A 12,179-nucleotide genomic window follows, 5' to 3' on the forward strand; every position below is an offset into this window, starting at 1 on the left:
TTGGTGAGGTCACATCTGGAGCACTGTGTCCAGTTTTGGGCCCTACACTACAAGGAGGATGTGGGAAAATTGGAAAGAGTCCAGCAGTGGGCAACAAAAATGCTTAGGGGGCTGGAGCATATGACTTATGAGGAGAGGGTGAGGGAACTGGGATTGTTTAGTCTACAGAAGAGAAGAATGACAGGGGAATTGATAGCTGCTTTCAACTACCTGAAAGGGATTTCTAAAGAGGATGGATCTAGACTGTTCTCAGTGGTAGCAGATGACAGAACAAGGAGCAATGGTTTCAAGCAGCATTGGGGAGGTTTAGGTTGAATATTAGGAAACTATTTCACTAGGAGGGTGGTGAAGTACTGGAATGGGTTACCTAGGGAGATGGTGGAATCTCCTTCCTTAGAGGTTTTTAAGGTCAGGCTTGACAAAGCCCTGGCTGGGATGATTTAGGTGGGGTTGGTCCTGCTTTGAGCAGGGGGTTGGACTAGAACCTCCTGAGGTCCCGTCCAACACCGGTATTCTATGATTCTGTGAGCCTTTGTCTGAGGATCTGCTGCATAACCATCCCCTCACAGTAACTGACAGCCACCCAGCTTTCCCCAGCCCAGCCCTTCTGGCAGCTTAGGGGTGGACCTGGGCACACGTGCCTCTGAACCCCAGCAATGCTGCCCTGCAGGGATGACATGAAGCAGGCACCTCCCGCAAACTACTTCCCATGACCCCATCTGCACCCTACTGGGCACGTATGTTGCCAACATTATCTATCCCTTCTGTAAAGAATGTGCAGCAAAATCCTGCTCCCTGACCGAATTATTCCAACAGGGCCCCTGCAGGGCTGCCGGCGTGGGAGCAGAGACTAGAGCCCAGAAGCAAACCCCACTCAGCGCCCTCAGCCATCTCATCCTGCTTTCCTTCTCCACCTCCCCCCTGGCAGTCCTCTGGCCCAGGCCGAGTGACTCTGTCGCCAGGGGCTGCTCACACCTGAGACAGCGGGAAGGCCCAGCATCGCTCCGGCTCCCTCCCTGCCCCATAGCCCAGCCAGGTGGGTTTTAGTCTCTTCACGCTTCCCCCAGCAATCTGTCCAGCCCAGGACCCAGTGGGCGTGTCCCTGCCCAGTGCTCTCTGGCGTGTCCCTCTGTGATAGTGAGGGGTCCCTAGCCAAGCACAAGATACCAGCTGAGCTGTCACGAGGGTTGCAGACACAGGCAGCCCTGGCCGTAGCCCTGCTGGCCTTTTCAGGGCTTCTGTATCACACGGCCAACTCCTGGCTGTGCTGCCTCCTGCTCTCCCCTCTGCCTCAGCAGTTCCCGGTACCTGTATTTCCCTCTCCACTTGAACCTGAGTGGTGCAGATTGCGTGACAGAGGATCTGGGCAACAGGAGCCATGGCTCTGGGTGCCCCACTAAGAAAACAACAGGCTAGGAGCTCAGACACTGACTGTTAGGGGGGAAAACAGAAGAGCCAGCAAGTGGATTTTGAGTCAGTGTAGGAGGCAATCACGTAATTTCTGGTCCCCCTGGCTCTGTGGCTGCTGGTAGCCCTTCCCCAGATGGAGAGGTGAGGACATCCTGGCCCAGGAGAGGTGAGCTGGATGTGCCTGCCTGGCCCAGCAGGATGTGCCTGCCTTGGCCCTGGGCTGTAACTAGGGCTCCTAAACACGACAATAATACAAATAATCAATTCAGCACTGAGGTAGACAAAACAGTGGGAAACACCTGAGACAAACGCCTGAGCTCCAGCTCTTCCCCTCTGCACCTCACGGTCCACCAGGGCAGCCTGGCCTGCTGGCCAAGTGCCACGTCACACAGGAGTCCAGCTACAACACCCAGCTCCAGCAAGTGGTAAAACCACCAGGGAAAGTAACGGGGCTTAAACCGACCAAACGCTCAAGGAAGAAGGCGCTGTTTTGACAAAGGGAGAACCGAGCTGGGAGCAGAAGAACCAGCAGGAGGAGGTGCTTTCCCAGACACATTTAAACACAGCTCACTCCTGGGTGGATTCCTAGTTCAATAACATGTGATATCAACCAGGGAGCCCCTGCATTTTCCAGGCACTCAACGACAGGCATGTTACAGCCAACAGCCCCAAGCCATGGCCCTCCCTGGGATGTGGGAAAGCACATTCAAGTCCCTGCTTGAAATCAGGCACAGACCCAGCTGGGTGCTTCACCACGGGCTATGCCTAGAACCATCCCACCATGCATATGTTATGTACAGACATTCCCACAGAAAGCTTCTGCCTCAGCGACTTGGCATTAAACAAACCCCACCCCCCCAAAAGCCACATTTTTTTGGACAATTCCCAACCAGCTCTGCCACTGAGCTGTCGTGTGACCATGGCCATTTCACTTGACCCCTTTTGGCAGCTGTGTCCTCTCCCACCCCCAGTCTTGTCCCTGCTCTTTGAGGCAGGGGCTGGTTTCTTACTAAGTTTGTGCAAGGCCTGACAGTGGCTGGGGCCTCAGGCTGCCATTCTACCCCAAATAACTCCGACTAGGTTGGGGCTGTTTGCCAGCCCAGCCTGGGAGCTCTCAGCACACCAGCAGTTCCCCTCCACATGTCTTGACATGGAGCACTAAGCCTCCCCCAAACACGAGCCTCCCTGCAACCCCACAGGGGGCAGCCCCTCCATTGCAAAAGCAACCAGGCAGAACAGACAGCAATTTCTGCTCAACCACCAGCCCTGGCAGGGGCTTTGCAATGTGAGCAGCAGGGCACAGGCCCTGCAGGAACCAGGAGCCCCCACCCAAGGGTCAATTGACATGTGCAGCCACTGGTTGGGGGAGCCCAGCTGGGGACCTTGTGCTGACTGGGGCAGGTTCTCAGCAGCTTGGGAAGACCAGGGCTCTGCTGGGCTCCCCACATCCAAGGCACCTGAATCCAGCAGCCTCATGAAAGGCTGGTGCTGGTGTGCTGAGCAGGGCAGGGGACTCACAAATACAACAATTAGCTTGAAAACATTTTTAATAATAAACAATAAAACGAGTTGTGTCTCTCTTGCTCTACCTGACCCCTTAAGGCAGAGGGGCTGGGCAGGGGCCTTTCCACTCTTGGGTCCAAGTTCTGCCATACAAGGGGACACAAAAAAACAAGTCCCTGGTCTGAGCCCAGTTCCTGGAGGTAATACCCTGGGCCAAGGAGCGAAGGGGGTAGAGGGAAAGAGCTGCCCTTCACCGCAACAGAGGGTCCCCTGCCTTAGGCCTGCTGCCAACACTGCCCCAATCACTGACGCACAAAGGACATGCAGCCCCCCAGCCAGCCAGCCTCAGGGCTGCTTTTTATGCAGTGGAGTAGCTGAGGCAGCAGCATTTCACATGAGAAGAAGCCCTGCCCTGCTCCCAGTGACACAGGGGAGCCCAAGGGGTGGATGACCCGAGGATGGCACTGGGTGCCAGGGCAGAATGGCATGTGGAAGGCCAGGCCCGAGAAGAGATGTCGGGGTGCAGGATCTCCCAGGATGGTCAGACAGCTCAACCCAACACAGCTGCCTGCTCTGCAATGGGGTGGGGGTGCAGGGACAGAGCAAGAGGGTGTTTGCACTGAGGGCCCCCCAGAGGGGGTGGGAGGATGGTTGGGCATTGGAGTGCCTGGCCAGACATCATGGCTGCTCACGCCATGCCCTCCCCCCGGTGGCTGAGCCTATGGAGCTGCAGTTTGTGGAGATCGCTGAAGGTGCTGTGGCACTGGTGGCAGGAGGGGTAGTGCCTGCGCAGCCGCACGTGCTGCTTCAGTGACCTCTGGTACACAAAGCGCTTGGCACAGACCACACAGATGTAGGGGCCCAGGGGGGGCCGGCCTCGCCTTTGCTTCTTGGGGGGGCTGGCCTGCTCCTTGCTTCTTGGGGGGCCGGCCTCGCTTCTTGGGGGGCTGGCCTGGTCCTTGCTTCTTGGGGGGCCGGCCTCGCTTCTTGGGGGGCTGGCCTGGTCCTTGCTTCTTGGGGGGCCGGCCTCGCTTCTTGGGGGACTGACCTGGTCCTTGCTTCTTGGGGGGCCGGCCTCGCTTCTTGGGGGACTGAGCAGGGCCTTGCTTCTTGGGGGACTGACCTAGTCCTTGCTTCTTGGGGGGCCGCCCTCGCCTCTTCCCCTGCGGGACAGGCTCCAGCTCCTCGTCCTCTTCATCCCCGCTCTCCCCTGCCCAGTCCTCCCCAGAGCTTCCCCCGGGGTCACTACCCTCCCCTGCTCCCTCCTCGGTGTATTTCCCTTGGGGCTGGGACTGCCGGAAGTTATAGGGTTTGTGCCATGCTCCCTGCTCAGCCCAGAGCTCCTCTGAGGGGGCTGGCAGCTGTGGAGGGGCTGAGGGGGGTGGAGGGGCTGGCAGTGGCATCAAGCCCAGGGGCTGTGAGGGAGCTAGCAGTGGTGGGCCTGAGGGAGGTGGGCATTGCAGAGGGGCTGATGGTGGCAAGGGTTGTGCGGGTTGCAGGGGGGCTGATGGTGATGGGGGCTGGCAGGGGGCTGGCACTGGTGGGGTGTGTGGCCCATTGCCCTTCTCTGCTGATGTCATGCTGCTGGTGAGATGACCGTGCTGCTCTCCTGCTGGCTGCTGAGCTTTGGCTGCAGAGAGAAGAGGAGACAGGTCAGGCAGGTGGATGACCCTTCGTGGTCCAAATAAGAGCCCCTCTGAATGCGCAGTGAGGGCCCAGCCCCCCAAGGAGGGAGCATGCTCTGCCAGGGGAGAGGAGTTAGAGGATTCAACCCCCGAACCCCATGAAAGGGGGCCCCCCAATGGAGGTGAGGGCCAAATTCTGATGTCCCATCAATCTGTGTACCCCCATGACTCCAGGAGGAAGTTCCGGGGGTGACCCCCTAACCTTTCCTCCTTAAAAGGCCCCCTTCACTGCCCTCCCTTCAACTCTAGGCAAGGAGAGTCATGGTAGAGCCTCCCTGGCTCAGAAAGGCTTGTGTGCTTGGAGCAATCCTCCGTATTTCTAGCGCTTTCCCTGGGCCCAGGATCCTAAGTGACATGAATCCAGCGCCCCCAGGCAGAGAGGCAATCAGCTCGTTTTGTGGTTGGCACATCCCCCCTTTCCATGCTCAGCACAGGGCATGGCCCAGTCCTAGCCAGGAAGGCAGGGTGGCCATCTTGTTGGGACAAGCGGAACTGAGGTTTTATAATGAATGGAGCCACATGGGAATTGCTCCAGGGCTCAACTACTGCAGGGAGGCTGACAGCAGAGGGTGGGAAACAGGAGCCAACTCCCCAATTGCTACGGATTGTGCCCTGGTGACAGTATACGGTACCTGGGGCTGGGTGCAGCTCTGGCATCCTCCTAGGTACCAGTCCTTGCAGAGTACAAGCGTTGGTGCTCCCAGCTCTTGTGCCTGCATCCCTCGGGGGCACAACCATCTGGGGTGGGATCTGAAGGATGATCTTGGTGCCCGGGGGCAAGGTTGCCGGGTTTAGTAGGATCAGGCCATTACTTATCACTCCTGCGACTGGGTCTGAGGGAGGGATGGTCAAAGGGACTGAGGTAGCGGCCATCGATGTGGTTGAACTGTGGACCCTCACTGCTGCTTGGGCTGGGGCCCCAGCCGCTAGTGGGGCTGGGGCTGCGGGCCTGGCTGGGGCGGAGCCTGGGGGCCCAGCTGGGGCAGGGCTTAGGGGCCCAGCTGCTACTGGGGCTGGGGGCCCGGCCGGGGCAGGGGCTGGGGGCCCGGCCGGGGCAGGGGCTGGGGGCCTGGCCGGGGCAGGGGGCCCAGCTGCTAGTGGGGCTGGAGGCCTGGCCGGGGTGGAGCCTTCTGCTGGCACAGAGTCAGGGACTCTGACCACGAGTGATGCAGTCCCTGGAGTCTTGGCACTGTTGTGTCCTGGCCGGGAGGCACAGGACTGGGCCCGGGCCTGGGCCCGGGCCCGGCAGAAGTGCCCTCCTGTGTACTGCACCCCACAGCGCGTGCAGGTCTGCAGCCCCTTGTGCAGGCTCTTGTGGAAAAGCAGCTTGAACTCGAGGGTGAAGACGGCGCCGCATTCATCACACACGTAGGCCTTGTGGCGGCGCTGGTGTAGGCGCAGCAGCATGGGGCCGGCGAAGCTCTTGTTGCAGTCCTCGCAGTGCAGCAAGGGCTTGGCGGTCAGGGCCTGGGGCTGCCCCACGTGGTTGCGGATGTGCGCCAGCAGCTCTGCCTGCGACACAAAGCTGCGCTTGCAGTCCATGCAAGGGAAGGGCCGGATGCCCTCATGGCGCCGCAGGTGCTCCTGCAGATCGGGGGCCGAGGCGAAGACCTTGGGGCACTTGGAGCAGCTGAAGGGGCGTTCCCGGCCCCCGCTGTGCACGCGCTGGTGCTTGGTAAGGTTGGAGGAGTCGGTGAAGGACTTGCCACAGGCGTGGCACGAGTATGGTGCCTCCCGAGTGTGGATCCGCAGGTGCTTCCGCATGTTGCTGCTGTTGGCGAACTTATGGCCGCAGGTGGGGCATGGGTAGACACGCGGAGCCGTCCCTCCCTGGGGTCCCCGCTTCCTCTGCCGCTGGGGAGAGCGCTCAGCTTCCTCCTCCTCCTCCTCCTCTTCTTCGGAGGAGCTCTCCTCTGTGCAGCCAGCAGGGGAGTCTCCCTCCTCCTCCTCTGCTGAGCTTTCCTCCGTGGGGGTGTCTCCCTCCTCCTCTGCAGAACGCTCCTTCGCAGGGCCCCTGGGTCTAAGGGAATAGACCCCCTGGCTGTCTGGGGCTGCCTCAGAGGACCGGGCAAGGGAGGAGGGCGAGGAAGGTGGCACTGCTGGGCTGCTGGCCTGGCCCTCTACATCATCTGCAGAGAGAGGCACATGGTGAAATGCCCATCCTGGTGGGGCTGCATCTGGCGGAGCAGCTTTGCTGGTGCCTCAGCCTCCCCCACCCCTTATGCTCTCGGCCCAGTTCAGCCATTCACCCAATTGCTCTTCAGCTCTACACCACTAACCCACGGCTGGCCTCTGGACCCTGCTCTCAGCGCCTCAGAGAGGGGAGGTCAGAATGCAGCCAAGCCCAGAGCTGGTCTCTGGTGGATGAGTTAAACACAGGCCTCGATCCTGACAAACGCTGACAAGGGTGTCCCACCACCAGAGCACTTGGGGAGATGGAACAAGAGTATTGTCCCCATGCCCCCACGTTAACAACACCCCGCTCCTGCCAGCTGGGCCAGCACAGCGCTCAGGCATCCAGTGGGGATGGAGGACAGCGCCTGAAGACACAGAGCCAGACGCTGCTGCTCCCCAAGACAGCCCGGACTGTGGATTTGCCCAAGACTGCACATGGTTCACAGAGGAACCACTGCCGAGGTCCCGTCCTGTTCCAGCTCGGAGGTTCTCAGATGGTGACACTTGGAGCAGAGCTTCCCGCCCAGCGAAGATGTGGGTGATCTCAGGACAAGGGTCTACGCATGAGATAGGATCTCAGCCACAGATCTAAACAATCAGACTGACCACATGGTGCTTGAATCCCACCAGAGACAGCCAGACAGGAAGGGACCAACAAACTCTCCCCTGACTTTGGGAACAGAACCAACCCAATCTCACAGTGCAGCTGACTTCCCTCCAGAGTGCGTTTCTTCACTGGCCCCCCTCCCTCATTCTTCCTCGCTCTGCTCACATTTACTACCCCCTTGCACGCCTCCTCCTGCTGGGGGTCGGGATGGGCAGAGAGCATGTGCTGGATCCCTGAGCAGGGCGGCGGGTACAGCCTGCCAGGCCCCTGCCCTCCCCACCAGACAGGTGGCTGGAGCCCAGCTGTCTTGCCGGTTCTCCCTGTGGCTCATCATATATGGAGATATACCTATTTCATAGAACTGGAAGGGACCCTGAAAGATCATTGATTCCAGCCCCCTGCCTTCACCAGCAGGACCAAGTACTGATTCTTGCCCCAGATCCCTAAGTGGCCCCCTCAAGGACTGAACTCACAACCCTCAGTTTAGCAGGCCAATGCTCAAACCACTGAGCTATCCCTCCCCCCACAGCTACCTCCTGACACATCCAGCCCCCAGGTGGATCCACCCCCAGCTCCCAAGCCCCTCTCCTCAGGGGGCCCTTTCCCCTCCCCACAGCTGTGGGTCTCATGCTCCTCTCCAAGGGGAGCTGGACTGAAGAAAGCCAGCACTGCACATGCACAGCCTCACTCAGCAGGGGCAGCCCCGGCCTGGCCCGGTGGGGGAGTCCTCATCACCAACCCACACTGGTCAAAGGGGTGGCAGGAGCCTAACCCCAGCTCTGCAGTAAGGGCCTTCCTGGCTCTGCCCGGAGAACAGCCTGGGATGCTCCGGCATTGAGCGCACAGTTCGGGACCCTGTTCTGTGCCAGTGCTCAGCCACAGTCCAGGCTCTATGCATGAGCACTCGTCTACACAGGAAAGCGATACCGGTATAACCCAGGTGTGAATGTAAAGTGACAGCTGCACCGGCGCATCATACGCACCCCACTCCAGCCCCAAATGCTGCACTGGCGCAGCATACAGATCCCTCCTGGTGAACGCTGCACTGGCGCAGCATACGGATCCTCCCCCTTCCTGGTGAACGCTGCACCGGCGCAGCATACAGATCCCTCCTGGTGAACGCTGCACCGGCGCAGCATACGGATCCTCCCCCTTCCTGGTGAACGCTGCACCGGCGCAGCATACGGATCCTCCCCCTTCCTGGTGAACGCTGCACCGGCAGCATACAGATCCCGCCTGATGAACGCTGCACCGGCTCAGCATACGGATCCCCTTTCCTGGTGATTACTGCACCGGCGCATCATATGCCCCCTCCCCACCCCCAGTGAATGCTGCACCAGCGTGCCATATGCGCCCCCTCCCCCCCGTTAACACTCATGCTGGGATTGGGGGAGGGGGCTTCAGCTTATGTTGCTTTGGAAGGAGTTTAGCTCAAGCCCTCTAAAGTCACTTTTATCCTGGAGTCAGAGGGGCCACAAGGAGGTTTGCACCAGTTTAACTGTATTGATTTAAGCACAGCGGGGAAGCTTTCCCACACGCACATGCCCTGAGAAAGCCCTGGGCTCCTTCAAGCGTGTGCTCCAGGGAGCTCCAGCCACCTGGCAGATGATAAGTCCTGCTCAATCGGATGGTGGTCTGGGGCCTCCCTGTCAGGGCTGGGAAGGGAACAGAGACCCAGGCAAGTAACAGACTCTAGCCTTGGGAGCAGACTCTTTTGGTACAGGCCTCGCTTTGAGCCTGGGAGGAGTCCTGATGACCTCTGGGACTGACCATGCGCTTCGCTGAACTGGGGTCTCAGCTGGCTGGCTGGGCTTTTCCCACAGTGCTTCCCATACGGTCACAGCCTGGAAGCAGGAATATCTGTACCAGCCGTGAAAACACAATTAGACCTGTGCTTGTGGCAACCTGTGCTTGTGGCAACCTGTGCTTGTGGCAACAGCATTCGCTAATTCTGAGCGAGCAGCTGCATGTGAACTCACTGGGTGGGCAGCACGGCATCTGTCAGTGGAAAGGAGATCTCCCCTCGGCTACAGGGAGCAGGAGGTCCCAGGCGCTGGGGTAACGCAGGAGAGGAGAAGGAACTCAGCAAGGAAGGGCACCATGGACAGGTTTGTCCAGTGCCTACGTAACGGGGCTGGGGCTGCAATACCAAGCTCATCATCATCATCATCTGGGCTGAGGCCTACAGATGCACCACACGATTACCACTCTCCAGTGACTAGCCCAGACCCTCCCCTGCCCTGTCCCATCACTCACAGCAGCGCAAAGCAGGGGAAACACGACCAGCTCCGAACGGCAGTATTACACGCTCCCGGACACAACGGACCGAGAGGGCCCCTGGGTTTGTTAAACATGCTTCACACATTCGTGATGGGACCCCCGCTGAGCCGAGTAGCCCATGTGTGGCACAGGGACTCCAGGAGCACAGGGCTGTGACAGCTGCTCACAGCAGACTTAAAAAAGCTAGAATAGCTTCTTGTAACTTTAGTGGTGAACAAAACAGTGCGGCACAGCCCCTGGATAGCGGGAGAGTCACAGGCAATGCTGCTGGAGACAAAGCAGTAACTTTCCCCATGCCGAGTATAAAGGAAGCACATTCCCTCACCCTGGTTTTGGTTTTGCTGCAGGAAGCCAAGCAAACAAGCTGCCCCTGAGCTGGCGTCCAGGACGGATGAGGTGACAGCACCTCGCACACCAGATTTGACCCTGAGAAGAGCCCAGCAGCTCTCAGGTATCCAGCTACTGGCTGAGCAGGACCACAGCAGCCAGACCCTTTCCGCTCAGATGCAGCTCAGAAGGGAGCAATCTCATAATGCCTTCGACAAAGCTGTTTCCTTCAACACGGGCCTCATGCAGGCTGAGAAACATGCACGGTAGCACCCGGCCCAGCATGGCCAGTCACCTGGGAGAGAAACGCCACTGAACGGTCTGTCTAAATACAGTGAGGAGGATGAACCACACAGGAAGCCAACAGCTGATGGTACAGAGTGTGCCAGAGAAGTTTGCCATTTGAATGCACTGGAGTGCAGGGACCGTCAACGCTCTCATCAATTCATCCCCAGCATGCGAGAAGCTGACGGGTATCACTGTCCAGCACAACGTTCAATTGCACCATTTTCAGGTTCCTAGGCAAGTTCCAGCTGAGTGGGGATGGGCATTCGCCCAGACGCACTCTATCAGACCGATCGGGTGGAGGTTTCCTGCATGGTTCCTAGCTTCCAGGCAGAATATGCAGGAGTGCTCAGCACTTGTCTAACCCGGCTCCTCCTGAAAGCCGGGGGCTCTGGGAAATCCCAGGCTGGGAGTGCAGTGCACCCTGGGCAGTCACCACAGCTGTGCACTCAACGGCATGGCAAGAGCCAGGCAGAGGCATAAACGGAAGTTTACCAGCACGACCGTGGCAACCACCTGCCTGATTCTGGCATCTGTGCGTGTAGCGCAGACACACGTTTCCAGGCGTACGTTGCTGGAAATCAGGCCCTCTTGCTACATTCTGCTCAGCCAGCACAGCCTCGCGGTTATAGGGGCTTTTCCTTTAACACTTAATGGCTATTTTTTAAAAATAACCCTGTGACAACTTCCCAAAACCTAGCCCAGCTCCACAAGCTGCTTCTGTGGCTGATGCTCGTTCCTGTTCAAAGAATTCTATTCCAGGCGGCTCTGATGCTTCCCCAGCACAGTCAGCAGGCTCCGAAATAACGGGCTGATCTGACATTGAGAACTGGCAGCGCCAACTAGCTCCACAGGTTCCAAAAAAATCAAGAGAGTGAGAAATAACAAAGCCACGAGGGCTCTGGAGAGACACTTAGCTCTCCACTGGGCCCGGGTAGAGCACACACACGCCACAGCACAGCCTACTGCTGTTGCTCTAATAACCTAAAACACCCTGGGCTTTATGGGGCCAGTTGCTTCAGGGATTTGGGACCTTTGGATTCCTGGTCCCCATTTAATGCCCAGTTCTTGCTGGCTCAGTGGCCTGGGGTCTGGCCACATACAAGAGAAAACACTCCTACAACTAGCTCCCTGGCTGGCGGGCTCCCAGAGCAGCCAAATGACCCTCTCTGTCCTAGTGCCAGGAGCTGGGAGAGCTGCAGAGGAGACAGCTCTTGTACCTTCAACAGCCAGTTTATTGGGTGGGTCACAGGAAGTCAGTGTTAGATGGACAAGGAGCTGTTTCGCACCTGGGGAGGGGCATGCAGGGGGATGAGGGTGCAGGCCTGAGCGCGAAGGCTGGAATACGATCTCAGCAGAGGGGAGCGAAGGCTGAAGCACAGAAGGGCCTGCGGAGGCCAAGGCGAGGTGGGGAGATGGGAAGGAGTGTTTGGGGCCCAGGCTTAGGTTCTGCAGAGGCAGGAATGAGGCGCAGAGGATAGGACGTGATGACCAGAGGCAGTTTATGCTGAACACCAGGAAGTTCTTTCCCATGGTGAGATCTATGGGGCTGGGAATCTTCTCCCAGTAATGGCGTGGGAGCCCCGTTGCCTGAGTTGTGGCTCAGTCACTGGCTTCAGGGCCGCGCTGCCCAGATGGATTACCAGGCCTTTCCCATAGACAGCCGCGGTTAGTGCCATTCGTGCCAAGCTCTGGAAAGCTCCCAGCGCCCCGTGGCACCAACTCCAGAGACAATCTGACACGTACATGCAAGTGTCACTTGCGAGACTGAAATATCCACCCTCCAGAGACGTCTGCACGTTAAACGCCGCAGGGCACCTCCTGCTGCCCTCGTTATCCTGACAGAAGGCAGGGGCAGAGCTGGCGCTCCCCCATCCCCTCCCATTGGGCAGAGAGCTCTGCACTTA

At 58.8% G+C, this 12,179-nt stretch overlaps 2 protein-coding genes across 3 annotated transcripts in view; both read right to left on the reverse strand.

The window, feature by feature from the left end:
* Positions 1-2,939: 2,939 nt before the first annotated feature.
* Positions 2,940-5,562, reverse strand: LOC115639429 (basic salivary proline-rich protein 1-like). Of its 2 annotated transcripts, XM_030542149.1 has the most exons (3): positions 5,231-5,562; positions 3,910-4,543; positions 2,940-3,812 (listed from the first exon to the last, which is right to left on the reverse strand). In XM_030542149.1, exons 1-3 carry the CDS (start codon positions 5,469-5,471, stop codon positions 3,602-3,604), a joined length of 1,086 nt encoding a protein of 361 aa, XP_030398009.1. In that variant the 5' UTR covers positions 5,472-5,562; the 3' UTR covers positions 2,940-3,601. The 2 variants fall into 2 exon arrangements, with proteins under 2 accessions (XP_030398009.1, XP_030398008.1); XM_030542148.1 differs by having other exon boundaries at positions 2,940-4,543.
* LOC115639627 (zinc finger and SCAN domain-containing protein 21-like) overlaps positions 5,525-12,179 on the reverse strand; it is a 40,360-nt gene continuing 33,705 nt past the window's right edge. Inside the window, exons 7-8 of the mRNA XM_030542613.1 lie at positions 5,607-6,727; positions 5,525-5,563 (exon numbers count right to left, since the gene is read on the reverse strand). Coding sequence (XP_030398473.1) covers positions 5,525-5,563; positions 5,607-6,727 — 1,160 coding nt within the window. The remainder of the gene's footprint in view (positions 5,564-5,606; positions 6,728-12,179) is intronic.

The sequence above is a fragment of the Gopherus evgoodei genome, chromosome 24, assembly GCF_007399415.2.
Source record: "Gopherus evgoodei ecotype Sinaloan lineage chromosome 24, rGopEvg1_v1.p, whole genome shotgun sequence".
NCBI classification, from domain to species: Eukaryota; Metazoa; Chordata; order Testudines; family Testudinidae; genus Gopherus; species Gopherus evgoodei.